The following is a 15,545-nucleotide window of genomic DNA, read 5'->3' on the forward strand; positions in this document are numbered from 1 at the left end:
CTGCTTAACACTAACGCTTCCCAGGTTCTCAGGAAAAAAATCCAGGTGAGAATGTAAAAAATGAATTTTTAACGACTTATTCACACCCATTCTTTGTTAATTCCTCAATAATTTGGAAACAATTTCTGCATAATTCTCAGATAAATTTATAGTTTCCCAGGAAACTTTTCACTGCTGCTTTAAATTAATACCAAGCATCTTTCCCTTACTGGAATTGCTGGGTAATGATGGATAAAGAACTCCTTTAGATTGTAGCACAGGTTTTGTGACTGATGCAACATCAGGATATTGTATGTTCTTGGTTTTTGTTGTTAAAACCTGCAGTTTCAGTGAGGCAGAAGTAACAGTCATTAGAGTGATTTGTTGGTTCTCTCCATAACATTGGGGTGCCGAATCGTATATGTTTTCTTTTTCCTGCAGCCTAGTGCAATAATATACTTCTCAAATTTTCGCACACTACACCAGGAACCCATTTTTTCAGGTTTGTTCCCGAGATTTGAAAGTAATAGAAATAGGCCCGTATTAGGGTCTCAGTGATTGGTCTCTTATTTTTTGACAATATAATTTGACCACAAACTTAGCAAAAGTTATTTGGGCTTAATTTACACTGCCTTGGTGACATTTTAAAACAAGTGAACATGTTAGAATAATACTTAAACGCAATTAAAATAAAGTAGAAAAACCGACACGAATAACAAGACAGCTTACTTAGGTTAATGTGGATATCTCAAAAACTTGACGTGATAAAAATTTGAGACATATATTTTTGTAATAAGGGGGCTGGTAGAAAACACACGCAATATGAATTATCTTTGGGTAAAAGAAAAACTTTTTTTTTGTAAACTAGTGTTATTTGTATACAAAAAATATTTGTTTATTAATAAATATTTTTGTGAGATATTCTTTACGACCTCATAAGGCTACTATATGTTCATAAAATTGTTAGGCCTTTTTATTCAAAGGAACATTAGTTTAATGTACAGATTTATTTTATATTGTGTAATACATGTATATTTTATTGGATACTCTTGTAGGACAATAAATCTCTTTCAAATTTATAATATCTACCTTACATAGTGATCGCTATTTCAACGGAGACCATGTCGTGATTATTATTATCCAGTAGAGTCACTCGTATACATCGGGTTGACCCTTTTGTAAACTAATTCTATTGATGAGCCCGTATGAAGTGATTCGTCGAGGGTATTTTATTCGATAAATGTTCCCATATAGCCAGCTCTTATAATACAGACATAATGCTACGACTCTACCTGCTTTTTAACACGTCAAGTGTGGTCTGCCTATCTACAAAAGTAGCCACACATTTTTTATTCAAGACAATAATAATCTAAGTTATTATTTCTTGGGATATGTGTGGTATAGATGTCGTGAAAACCTTTCAATAAATCGACGTGATACAACGCAGTTAAAGAAGTGGCATGACAAGTCGAGCGTTCATCCATTATCACATTTCGTGCGTCGTATCACGAAAAGGCGTATCTAACAAAATGGACATATTGAGTTAAAACACACCATGTCATTAAAAAACATGCATTTTATAACATCACAAAAGATCGTAACTGAATTATTTTTCAGGACGCCAGTATTGACAGGTAAAAAGGGCCCGAAATGCATTTTTCCATACTTCAAATTATCTTTAAACGTCGCTTCTGTAAAATTGATAAAAATCAGTTACGTCTTTTCGTGATTCGACGCATTATTTGCGTAGTCCTTTAATAAGTCTACGGGGACCTTTTAACGGTAGATACTGCTATACGTAATACAAATATAAATATTTTAATGTAGTAATTATATAAGCAAGCGAATAATAATATTGGAAATACAAGTAAATGTAATAATAATAATATGTAAACGCTCGACAAGTCCACATTACAAATTAATTGGATATCTCAATCGAATATTTATTTCACTCATTGTATAGTTAAGTAGATATGGTGTATATGTTGTTGGCAGTTCTCTCCAGTGCTTAGCGTTAATTTATTATAGTCTACTGTTATTTGGTCATGTTGGAATATTAATGACGTGGCCAAATACTTGTGTAGGCTAATGCAATACCAGAGTGATGTATTCTTAGTCTCGAGGCTGCTTATGTGAAACTGACTGAATACTTTGGATATTTATTATGTATGCATGCGTTATATTGTATCATTTATTCGTTCAGAGTACCTAATAGTAAGTTCCTTATTCTGTATTATTTTTGGAACAAATAAACGAACTTTACTTACGCAGTGTTTTATAACAATTTACCAAACAAAAAACTTAACTTTACGTTTATTTCATAATTCATTGTGTTTAGAGAGACATAATAATCTTATGGAATTGTTTGTAATAAGTGTTATATTATTACCAAGAATATGTAATAGTTCATAATGGTTGGTTTTTCATGATATTTACAATATCCGTATTCAAGTACATGTGAATTGCTACAGTCTTTTGATATTGTAGTAGTTATGAAAACATCGTTAGTTAACTACGTACTTATTTAAAACATTGAGAAGGAAGTAAAACTCATACACTTGATAAAAAGATTTTATATTGGTGTTTTTAATGCTTTACAACAATATGATTGTATCCAAAAGTGTTACACTTAAAGTACTTAATAACTACAATTAAATTATCACTGTTCGTTTCATAGTCACATAGAGTGAGATTCGATACAGCATAGATAAATACACGACGAGCTGGCGACAGCCGCTGCGCCCAAAGTAGTAAATTCGTCGAGGGATGCGCCGCGGTGCGCCCGCCCAGACAATAAATACGAATACTTGTGACAATCCAACGCTTATATTAACAACTAGATGTTAGGCAGCACAAACATCGTCGGGCAATTTCCTACTTTTGTTTTATACTGGTTTGTACTTGTGATGTACACGCAAACGCCCCTGCGCTCGATTTACAATGTAAGGATTCATGATACAGATCTAAGATTCATGTAAAGTTGACAGTAAGAGCCTCGAGTAGAATTTTGCCCGTAGCGATTAACAATGTAACGTGCTCAGTCTAAAATCTCACCCAAGGTAAATATTGTAACCTTATGATCGTGACATATTGACGTTACTATCTAAAACACAATTCAGCTAATTCTATTTACAAGTTAAACAACATCGATATATCTGATGACACCTAAACATTCAACATTCAGACTCGCTCTAACCGCGGCGTGCGCGGGCGCCGGCGCCCCATGGGGCACCGGCATCGAATTACATCTAACAGTAGTAAATACTGAACTTACAGTTCATCAATAAGAAGTATAAGTGCTATAAAATAGTGTTTTTTCACTAAGCCTGAGTGCCGTCCACATTTGCGAGTGATGGGTTGAGAGCCTCGTCGGTAAGAAAAATTGGAGCTATAAATACGAGGTCTGTCAAAAGTGCCTTAAAATAGAGAGAAAATTAATGTGAATAGCTCATCAGGCGAATCCGTTAGGTGAGGCTGCATAGGGCCTGTCGGATTTCGAGGGGGTAATCGGGTAGGCACTACCAAACTTTACACTTGTTGTCGGGGTTCATGGGGGATCCGAGGGGGCACTGGAAGTCTGCGGCGAACTCCTCCATGTTGGACATGGGCCCGACGACGCGGAAGCGGCCGGGCGCGTGGAAGCCGGTCGTGATACGCAGCTTGATGGCCTCGTTGCGGTACACCGCGCACCAGGTGTTGGCGGCGCTCAGCCAGAACAGCTAAACAAAACACAATCAGTATCTCTTTTAATCGATCAGAGGGCTTAGTGTGAGTTTACATCGAACGTCCTCGCTAGTGAGCGCGTTAAAAAATATATGAAAATATTAGTTCTTGAAATCTTTCCGCTAGGGGCGCTGTACAATCCGTCATACATTTATTGTTTTTACGCGCTTACTAGCCCTCAGATGTCAGACGATAAGCCCAGCGTCTAAAGCCGTCAGATTTTGATAGGCGCGCAATGCGCATCACAGCCTGGCTGGTCTCTTTATTAAAATAATGAGGAAACAGTTAAAAGATCTTGCTGGGAATCCAACCCAGACTTTGATACCGAAAGAAATGCACCATTATAAAGATTTGTTGAAAGTTTGACAAATTGGTTGAAGGCAAACTGGTCTCATTTGAGTCGCCTATTGTTTCTCGCTCAGTTATCTGATTAACTAAAGTTGGGTATTGACCCAACTAAAATTAAGTTCTCGACGTGATGACGTCATATTCCTCTTTGCCATACAAAATCTATGGGAGAGTCGTGTTTTGACAGCTCGTAAAAAGTATGTCAAACTGACATTGTCAATTGACTAGGCTTGATTAATCTTACCCTTGGGCCACATGGGTACATCGGGATAACACTCGGGGAACGTTGATTTGACAACGGAGCAAAGTTTTGAAACTATGCAAAAAAGCACCAAAGTTTACACAATAGCGCAAATCTTCGGGTTATCGCTATGTGTATGGTCCAGGAGTTATCCTAAGAAGGTGGATCCAAGTTCTTACCTGCCGTGGAGTGTATTTCTCCAGTCCAGGCAGCCTGGTCTCCTCGCCATGCCGCTGCGTCCAGGCCTGGTACGCGTAGTACGCCTCTTTGATGCCACCGTTGTCAGCGATGTTCTCTCCTTGCGTGTTCACGCCGTTCAGCTGGAATTTTACATTTAAACATGTTATGACGTCACTAAGGTTACAGTTTGGAAGTATATTAGCTAGTGCATAGATAAACGTTAACCTGTCATGGTTAATTTTATCTTTTACCAATGCTTATGTATCATAGTTACATCCAGTTACAGTTGTCGTTATAAAAAGTGTAAATGAACAAGTAAAAAAGTCTTGAAAAAAAAAGAAGTCCTTAAAAATAACAATGAATGTATAGCATTTTTTTTTATATGGCGTGCGCTATCCAGATAATTTAAAAGATTGGACTTGACCTGTGTGCTATGGCATAGATTCTGCAAGTATGAACAGGAGACACATTTAGAAAATTCCAAAGAAATTCACCCTACACGCATCCTCAAGGCTATCGCTCACTGTGCTTACATAAGCGCAAAATCGTGCCTTTGATAATTATTGATGTGAAATAAATTAATATTCCAGTAGAGAGGCGCGTGCTGTCGTGTTTCTTATTGTTTAGTGGCTCGTGATACTGTTTTTAATATGAAACCAACCTTCATGCCCACTTCCTTAACGGTGTAGTTGGAATACTGATCAATAATACATTTGGCTTTCTCCAAATACTTTTGCTTGGTAACTTCTTGCCACCAGTCCACAAGGTTGCCGTTCTTGTCGAATTGTCGACCCTGAAAGAAGACATTTATTAAACAGAGTAACAAATGACGGTCTAGTACTGTGACATTATCGTTTTGCAATATCCGTTAATACCTGGTCGTCAAATCCGTGAGTGATTTCGTGTCCGATTACGAAGCCTATGGCGCCATAGTTCATGTAAGCGGGGCGTTTTGCCGAGAAGAAGGCCCCTTGCAGGATACCAGCGGGGAATTCTGAAAATTTGGTTTACACTGTAAGTATATTTAGGAACACAAATTATATCATCATCGGTCGTATAATCATCATCATCATCAGGTCATTTAGTCCCTACAGAAAGAGGGTCGTGCAGGATGACCCTCTCTACTAGGAAACAGAATGATTTGGCTGACACTCCCCACGCTGGATACATGGGAAGACTAATATTACCACTTCCACGGGAAGAGTGCGTGTAAGTAGTCCTATTTTTCTGTTGAACTGAACCATGTCCTATTCTTGATCTATTTAGATATACGTTTTGATTGTCGGCGACTGTGATGGATGATACAGTAAGTAGCAGGTACTGTTCTTAGTTGTTGTCGGTGGTCGTGTAAAATCGACGTGAATGAAGTCAAATGTTGAAGTGAATGTGTCGGTGCCTTCAAGTACTCATTGTGAATACTCAGATATTTCATTCATCGTTTCAGTCACAGAACGTCCACTGCTGAACATGACTGATTCTCCGAATTAATCCAGATTGGCATTTACGAGGACGTCTGGTTCACCTGGTCTTACGCTGCGTTTACCAGCACGTGGCCTCCACTCCAGAACCTTCAGATCACCAGATGTCTTTAAACATCAGCCACAGGACGTCCACTGCTGAACTGAACATGCCTCCCTAAATGATTTTCAGATTGACCGGTTGCATCCAGCGCCTTCCTGCTACCTTTATGATGTCGTTGACCCTGCCCAGAGCCCTGCTGATCTGAACTCATACTTACGGATGCTGTTCTCGATTGAAGAGTAGAAGGCGTTGACGATGGCCGGGCGTCCGTGGGTGATCCAGTCGGTCTTGTCTTTTATGAGGTCGTTGACCCTGCCCAGAACCCTGCTGATATGAACTCATACTTACGGATGCTGTTCTCGATTGAAGAGTAGAAGGCGTTGACGATGGCGGGGCGTCCGTGGGTGATCCAGTCGGTCTTGTTGACGGGTTCGCGCAGCTTTCCGAACAAGTACTCGGTGCCGAACAGAGTCAGGTTGAGCACAGACTCCATCAGCATGTCCGATGACATCTCCAGCTGGAAAGAACTTCGATTTAGCAACCTTCCTTCTTAATCTTAAACAAGACGGGAAAAGCTAAAGGATTATGACTAGATCTGAACTGCAAACATTGGAGCATGGAGCTACCTACGAAATTAGGCACATGTATACGAGTAATCTTACCTTTTATAGCTACCCCCTTATTAATAAAAAGTTACACCTAGGATGAACACTGGATTAAAATGACATTTCCATACTAAATGACAACTTAAGCCAGAGTTGAACTAGGGTATAACTTTTAATAATAAGGGGGCTAAGGTAAACGNACCTTAGAGTTTAAACTGTCAAATAAGTTATTCAATAAAGATTAAAATAAATATGAATGAATTGGGCCTAGTTTAGACAGCGATAATAATCGCTGCTGGGCAGTTCTCATAAATACACATAGCTGGGCATTAACTCGTTAATCCGTTAATCGTTAATTAACGAAGTTAACATTTCTATTAACGGATTAACTTTTAAATTAACTATAAAAAAAGTTAACGGACTCGTTAACTTCCGTTAAATTATCCTAAGTCCGTTAATCGTTAATCCAGTACCTACTATTTACCAAAAAGATACAGTAGGCACGCTGAAAAACGCTAGAAAAACGCGTTCAGATAAGTACGTTCGGGCTTCCAGAACCCAAAACAACAGTTTTTTTTTGTAACCAGATCACTAACGACACTTGTTAGTATGTGTGGGACAAATCTTGCAACTGAAGTTAAGACCAGTTTTCCTCAACCGATTGAGCTGAAATTTGGTATACTTATGTAAGTACTATGACAATGCAATGTTATGGTACCATTAAGCTGGTCTGATGATGGAGTCATGAGGTGGCCATAGGAGCTCCTAAATGAAATTGCGGCATTGCATCGAATTTGGGTCCGTTGGATTTGTCTTTTCGAGCACTTTAGTACTAGACTAGATGATGGCCAGGGTCCTGATGATGGAGTCAGGAGGTGGCCATAGGAATTCCTAAACGAAACGGTGGAAACTTATCGAGTTTGGGTTTGTAAATTGTATTGTAATTGAACTAAGGCTCTGAGATTGAGATACTACTAGAAAGTGTAAAATAAAATTATAATAGGTAATTAAAAAAAAAACAAGCTTTTATTCTGAAATGCAGTTGTACTAAAACGAAAAAAATAATTGTACTTATGCAAGGTTCAAATAATTTCGAAAGCTTGTAGCGCAAACATAAAAGAGGAATAAATTCCATGCGCGATACAAGCTTTCGAAATTATTTGAACCTTGCATATCTACAATTCTTTTTTTCGTTTTATTATCATGTGTTAACGATTGACGTTAACTTGCGTTAAATCTTGCGAAATGTAACGTTTTGACGTTTAACGAAGTTAAATTTTTTATTAACGGTTTAACGATTAACGAAGTTAACTATTTGATTAACGGTGTCCAGCTATGTAAATACATAACCACACGGTTACCGTCAATCAGAACCATCCAGAAACCGCGCGGTAATTGCGCATGTCTGAACCAGACCACAAAGATAAATACGAACGATTTAGGTAGTAGGTACACGTGTCACAGCATCACAGTGCTTCCAGGAATCTCTAAGTATACATAATTATCTGAAATAGGGCCAACTCTAACGAATAGAAATAAATCGTATAAATTATAGTAAGTACCTACCTAGTTAAGTAGGGGAGACTGAGGTGAGTTGTTACAGAGAAGAGTTGTGACATTGTCGAATTTTTGGAACTTTTACTATCGCGCTCGTAACAGTGTGCGTTTTTTAGTTTGGGTCTCTAACTAACAAATGCGCGCTGTTGCGAGCTCGCTGATAGTTAAAAGGTTTCCAAAATCGACAGTGTCACAACTCTCCTCTGTTACAACTAACCTCGGTCTTCCCTAGATTAATTCAATACGCAATCATCAACAGCCCTTTACAGTCCACTGCTGGACTATGAGCCTCTTCCACTAAAGTGAAGGGTTTTGCCATAATCTCCACGCTTGGCAGGCGGGTTGGAGATCGCAGTTTAAAAGATTGATGTTTTTCAGAGAGCGCTGTTGCCCATTCTCTGTTTGATGTGTAGTCCCTAAGTCGCCTCTTACGACACCCGCGGGAAGAGTAGGGGTTGGTGACAAATGTATTCTTCTCTGCCGTCACCACACGGCGTCAATACGCAATACTCAATTCTTTATTGCATCCTTATCATTATCATTTATCATCAATTATGGTGAATTACATGAAAAAAATACAAATATTAACTTACTCCCTCGTAGAACTCGGTAAGTTTGTTGTCGTCAAGCATTTCGCTGGGGTAAGCGATGTGGGAGGCCATCGCGTCGGCCTTCTCCAAGGCAGCCTTCCGGGTCATCTCGTCCATCCAGTCCACTTCGGTCAACGTCTTGCGGAATTGCAGTCTAAACAGAAGATGGAGTTAGCAAAAATTACTTTACGAAATCGAATCAGATTTTTTTTATGTGACAGGAGGCAAACGAGCAGACGGATCACCTAATGGTAAGTGATTACCGTCGCCCATAGACACCCGCAGACCCAGGGGCGTTACAGGTGCGTTGCCGGCCTTTAAGGTGAAGATACGCTCTCTTCTATAAATGATGATAAATCTAACTAAAGTCGCTGAAATATTCCTTTTACTCATAGCTATATTTATGTATAAAAGCCTCTAATAAAACTACTTCATTAGAATAGTAACTCATAGGGAATAACTTAGGGTGGATTGGACCAAACAACCAATATTAATCTCAGAATATATCGTCAGATCGACATTTTGAATTTCCCATACTGAATCTGTCAATGTGACGGTTATACCAGGAGTTATTCTCGGATAAAAGTTTGGTCGAATCGGGCCTAAGTAAATTAACACAACGTATTTATTCGTGCGTTAACTAAGCTCCACTTTTTACTAATCATAATTAAAATATGATCATGCTACCACGACAGTTAGTTATAAATTAAGCCGTTCAAGGAAAAACCCAACGTTTTGATTATTAAAACATTTAGGCCGGCGTTAGTCAGCAAAATTTTTTCGAAGTACTTAATACTTAATTGGCTCCTTATTTTTTATTCCACGGGTTTTTTTGCCCTACAAAGTCTAAGTACCTGATCGATCGTATACATTATCTTATTTTATTAAATTTTACCTGATATCATTCACCATTTCCAGAGCGTTGGCTTTGGAGTTCTCGTTGAAGTATTTTCTGATGTAGAGCGCTCCCACAGCGATGGCCATGCTAAAAACACAATTGGTAATTAAAGCTTAATTATACACATGAATTTCTTATGTTTAAGACTCAATTCAAACTCAAGCCCAGATTGCGGTTGATTCTAAATAAGTACCTAACTACTATACCTAATTAAAGAACTGAATCAAAAGTTTGAGACAAACAAAAATCGTATTGCATTCGAAAGTCGCGAGGTGATTTAGGTTGTTTAGCTAGTTGCAGTTTCATTGATGAATACAGTATATGCAGTCGAAGCAGGTGGTAACGACTGTATGCGAGCTTTTCTTCGGTAAAATGTCTCGCTTTGTTCCTTATATTTATAATTAGCTTTCCGCCTAATTTAAAATTATTGATGGAAAACATTTGTTTTAGGCTTTACGTGCTATAATATTATCAAAAGATGAGTGCCAAAGATGGAAAATTTTATGTTTTTGATAGATCCAATTTATTTTGTAACCTATTGTTGATACCGTAGGATAGAGCTCGTGAAGCACTTTCAGGATCAGTAGTTAACCAGTTTTAAGATTCTTGTGTAGCTTTTAAATATTATGTGGCTTTACAAAATGTATGGAAGCTGGAAACATTGAATTTACGGATAGATCCAGTTTATTCTGTAACCTATTATTGACACCGTCTGATAGATCTCATAAAGCACTTTCAGGTTCAGTAACTAGTTTTATGATATCTTGTATAGTTTAGAAATAATCGAGTGAGATCACTTATTGTTTCCACCCTGTAGATAATACAATAGCCATACCTAACACTGGTGGTGTCAGCGCACTCCTTCCAGCGGCTCTCGCGCTCCGTCTTGCCTGACAGCGCGGTGACGTAGGCCAGCTGGCGTCTGCGCAGGTCGTCGGTCAGGTATGACACGGAGGCGCCGGCTACGCGCCACATGACGTAGTTGGCCTGCACTCGCGCCGGGGTGCTGGCTAGGAGAACCTTTGAAAGTAATAGATTGGACGTTTTACTCTTCTATAGAAAAATCTTCTCGAAAAGACAAACAGGAACGCGTAAAAATCCACGATTTCATGTAAAACAGTTTTTTTTAAAACACAGTCCTTCGCCGGGCGTCGGCTCAAGATTTGAAATTATAAACCCGTACTACAAAATTAAATGAAATTCTGCCCCGACGCTCTTCAGTCAGACACCTTTTAAAATAAGACAAATCCATCTAGTTTCTAGACACAAAGTAAGTACTTACCTATCTACAGGTACCAGACAACGATGTAAAGTAATTTAAATATTACTACTATAGTATAGGTAGGTACTTTTTATTAGTTATTACTTAATATTCACTATACAGTTCATGCTCTCACTTGTGCGGGGATCGAACCCGTAACACTGGCATAGTGTTTGATACGCAAACCACTAGAATCGTGTTTCAGAGAACACGTGAAGCCGGCGTCGGTCAGATTAAAGCATAAATTTGCTGTTTGGTGTTAGCGCTGCTAACCTAAAGCACCTTAAATAAAATTAGAAATATTTATGCTGTAACTACTGAACTAACCTCAAGATCAGAAATGTATTTAGGCACACTGACGATGGTGATTTCATCGAGTCCAACGTTCACATGAGGGGCCAGAAGCTTGTTGATGTATTCCAACCACGGAATCCTAAAAACACAAAATATTTACTGTTCTGACTGAAAACACGAATTTGATTCGAAGCGGAATTGCCCAACTGGAAAAAATTGTGCTATCGAAATGCGGGTTGGTGTATTCAAATGGATAAAGTTGAAAATTACGCTTGTTCCCAACGAGCCACCACACCCATAAAAAACATGATATAGGTGAACAAATGTCCTAAAAGTAACAGTGACTTGGGAAGTTATTTCCCAATGAATATCTAATAGTGTTACTTGTTTGGGTGACTCGTTGAGAACAAGCTGTAAATTGCACCCCTATTCTTGACTCCCAGAGTGCACTGCATTTCGTGCCTAATCTTCACAGTTTTTGAGAGTAAATGGATACTTACTTGGGGAACTTCTGTTGCAGCTCAGCTATGGTCATTGGGTTGTACAGGCTGGTGGCATTACGACGTTTCTCCAGTGGCAATGAGATCTAAAAATAATTAAATAACTGTAGAACACTACCACACAATCTATTAAAGTAAAAAGCTCACGGTCATATTCACAAACGATGCTTGCTTAAGTGAAGCAGCAAACCGAAAGCACAGCGTTGAATAGAGCTCTGTGTTTGGGTCGTGTGTCACCCTGTGCGTCCACGCGTACTGTGAGACCTCATAGTAATGTTTGTGAATACGGGCGTCAGATGGACATAAAACTCGATAATTTTGGACAGTACCATGATGATGTATTTCAACACCTTCTCAACATTTGGGCAAGTGGCTACTATTATAATGAAATAATAGAGCTTTTTATTTTCGTATCAATATCTAGTACATAAATGCGGAGCCAGTAGAGCATCTTTATGAATTCCCATTCTATGGTTTTTAATGTAGTCACAAATGAGTAAGTATGTGCGTCTCAATACGTACTACTAAGCACTATAATTATTTTATTACCTTCAGTTTACTAATAGGAATGTCTCTATATTAATTTCGACTGTAGGCATTTATAGAACTTTTAGTACAACAAGCCGAGCATTGTTCAAAGTTCAAATTTTTTATTGCGATAACATCAATTAGTATGTTTTCGTAACGTGAAGGAACCTTGAAGAAAATGTTTATATACACAAACAAACAGCCTTTATAAAACGTATTCATAGCCCTCACCAGTGATTCATTTTACATTAAAGTCAACAAAGCTCGTAAAAATTCACTTCTTTGTGGCCCCATAAAGCTGTTATTGTTTTACGTGAGGCCTGGTTAGGTGGCCCCATGGCGCTCGGACACTCGCTAACACGGATTCTATGAACCTTTTGGCATATCAACCCGAATACTCTTCCTTTAAACACTTTCTTACAAAAACAATACCATTAAAATAACTGTGCTAGTTACACTAACATTCTTTTTTGTCGTTGCTTTGTTTTGTAATCGTGCCGATATCCGCCGTTATTTTGACGTCACCTACACGTATTAAAATTCACAATGCGACATAACAGTACGTTACGTAATCAAGAATCATTGACCCAGTTCTTGATTTTGGTTAAAGGCTTTAACTACAGCTTAAGGAAAATCCGCGGAACCTTGCGGCGGTTTGAAGTTTCAGTGGTCGTACAACCTACGATATTTACCAAACCAACTAACTTCTGAGTTAGGATACTTACATTGGCCAGTTTCATTTCAAACTGCAAAGAGTCCTTGAGCTCGACTTCTGCGCGGGCGCGGTCTGCTCCAAGAAGCACAGCGATATCCACCATGTACTCGTAGTACGCTTGCACGAGCTTGTCGCTGAACCCTCGGTTCAAGTACTCTCGGCTGAGTCCCAGCGAGGCTTGGTCCAGCTGTCGATAAAGTCAACATTCGATACACTCATTAACAAGTAATTTACTCGCATTCGCTTATTTGCAGCAAATTCGCTATGCACATAAACTCGCCTCGGCTGCTTCCTTCTGGCAGTTTGTGATATTGCCAAAAAGAAGTGAAAGGTTACGTAAAACTAGACAGTTTTAGTCGGCCGACATGTATAACTATAGCAGTGCTTACATCGATGATCCGTTTGGTTGAGTTCTTGACATCGACGCTGATGGAGAAGTCCAGGAAGTAATCGACGGAGTAACCAGCGGAGCGGAATTTGTACACGGACTGCTCCCAGGAGAAGGCGCGCTCGTTCCAGGAGTCTCCATCCAGAACAGGCCAGCCGCCCAGTCGGTGCAGCATGTCCAGCAGAGGCTTGGTTCCACGAGCTTCGATAGCGGCTGTTAGAAAGTAACACGATAAATTACTACTAGCACTGCTTGCGGAGATGAATATACCTACTCTCAAGTATAAAGTCTATGATTGGACTAAGGTATCAAAACTATGCTAAGTTTTAAACCTTGTTTAGAGGAGTCATTTCGGAAATGCTAAGTCAATAATAGGTACATTCCCATATTAACACTAGGTTAAAATAACATTTTAATGGCTCTATATTACGATCATAGAGACAGGTTTGCATTAAAATTAACCGTCTACTATATGATGATGACGTAGATCCTAATATTCAAGTTGTTTGTGAGTGACAGAGCACAAATTAATAATCTTGCCAAATCCTAAGTTGCTCTTGCCTTTTAAAAACATACTAAAAAGAACAAGTCCATAATATTTCATTGCATACTTAGTAGGGGAACCTGTTGTACTTAGGCCAGTTTTTCGAATTTTGATTTTTTGAAAAATAATGGTGATAGTTAAACTTGTCTAGTGCAGTTATATTTAAAGATCATTTAATTAACTATATAATTCATTCATAAAACTGTGTATAATTTAAAAAATTTGGGCATACTAGCTGCTAGAAAAAAAAAGGGAAAACTGTCCTAGGTACAACAAACCAGGTGTACCTTGGACCGTGTACGTTGTACCTATTTAAATTTAAATAAATGCTTATATTCGCTTCAATTTGTTAATTTTCTGTTAAATTATTATTTGAAATACCAATTATTACAGTTATTAGCAACAATATCTAAGTAAAAGTATTTTTTTAAAAAGATCCTCATCCATATTTTTTGTACTAATTATTTTTCACAATTTTTTGGCAACAAATCACTTAAGTTTAAGCCGGCTCTCCAGTCCATGTTCAGCCTTACACAATCAACTAAAATATGACAATATTCAACATTTTTTCTAGAAAATTTTGTTGAATGTTGATATGTTATGTCGTGTAGGACAAAATACGCGCTGGAGTGGCTTTAACTTGCAATCTAGTTTTTTTTATTTCTTATCATTTAACATAAATTCTAGCAAAATATCCATTAAAACCGCTTTATCAACAAAAATAATCTTAAAAAAGTCATATGAAGATACATTAAACGTAAATTTAAAAAACATTAGAAATTAAAAAAATACATATCAAAAACAGACTTTAAATTGCTATTTTGAGGTCTTCGGGGCATTGTATCTATAACAGTATGATATGTTTTTTTTATTACAATAAAATTCTCATTAAAACGTATGAAAATCAGTGACCAAGGTACATCGCTAGTTGGGTGGTCAAGGTACAACAAAAAAAATCACGGTTGTATTTTGTAAGTGTTGCCACAAGTCAACGGAATATTTTACCCTACTTTTTAATATTGAATTACATTTGTATTGTATAAAAAATTCACGCGTTAATTTTGTTAGCGTTACCATTACCACAGAATAATGGAATATTTTCCCCATCCTTTTTGTTTTAATTAGTTTTTAGTGTATTTTCATCCATGACAATATGACAACCTGATTAATTAAATTATAAGTGCCACTTGTGGTCTAAACTGAATAAATATTTTTGATTTTGATTTGATTTTAATATTTGAATTAATTTATAATATTACTCCCTAAATAATGAGGAGATAAATAAATAAATATACCTAAGCAATTGTCTGTAATATTGTTATTTTGATAATTTAGATTTTAATATTGTATGTACCTATAATGTTGCAATGCCCTTACAGGGCCATGTTTCGGGACTCTGTATTAATATTTAAGATCCAAATGTACCAACATGATGCAATAAACATATATGACTATGACTATTATGACTAAATTACTATCGTGAATTTCATACTTTCCCATTTATTCAAAAGTAAGGCATTGGTATCAACAGATCAGCAGCAGCAATATTTATATATTTAATAATAATTTTAAGTAATTAATTATTGCTTACATACTTACTCTGATTTTCTTTCAGGATACACAGCCAGAGTTGCCTCGCAATCAAATTCAAGTATTGGTGATGTTTTTGATTT

At 37.7% G+C, this 15,545-nt stretch overlaps 1 protein-coding gene across 3 annotated transcripts in view; it reads right to left on the reverse strand.

The window, feature by feature from the left end:
* Positions 1-2,536: 2,536 nt before the first annotated feature.
* Positions 2,537-15,545, reverse strand: part of Nep2 (M13 family metallopeptidase neprilysin 2) — a 64,223-nt gene continuing 51,214 nt past the window's right edge. For all 3 annotated transcript variants that reach the window (XM_028318410.1, XM_028318409.1, XM_028318408.1), the window contains 12 exons: positions 13,330-13,541; positions 12,951-13,127; positions 11,698-11,783; positions 11,231-11,336; positions 10,478-10,662; positions 9,640-9,729; positions 8,748-8,898; positions 6,341-6,509; positions 5,347-5,465; positions 5,133-5,264; positions 4,471-4,611; positions 2,537-3,698 (listed from right to left, as the gene is read on the reverse strand). In XM_028318410.1, coding sequence (XP_028174211.1) covers positions 3,498-3,698; positions 4,471-4,611; positions 5,133-5,264; positions 5,347-5,465; positions 6,341-6,509; positions 8,748-8,898; positions 9,640-9,729; positions 10,478-10,662; positions 11,231-11,336; positions 11,698-11,783; positions 12,951-13,127; positions 13,330-13,541 — 1,769 coding nt within the window. In that variant the 3' untranslated portion in view covers positions 2,537-3,497. The remainder of the gene's footprint in view (positions 3,699-4,470; positions 4,612-5,132; positions 5,265-5,346; positions 5,466-6,340; positions 6,510-8,747; positions 8,899-9,639; positions 9,730-10,477; positions 10,663-11,230; positions 11,337-11,697; positions 11,784-12,950; positions 13,128-13,329; positions 13,542-15,545) is intronic.

Source organism: Ostrinia furnacalis, unplaced genomic scaffold (assembly GCF_004193835.3).
Source record: "Ostrinia furnacalis isolate ACB-3 unplaced genomic scaffold, ASM419383v2 OfSCF6815, whole genome shotgun sequence".
Lineage (NCBI taxonomy): Eukaryota > Metazoa > Arthropoda > Insecta > Lepidoptera > Crambidae > Ostrinia > Ostrinia furnacalis.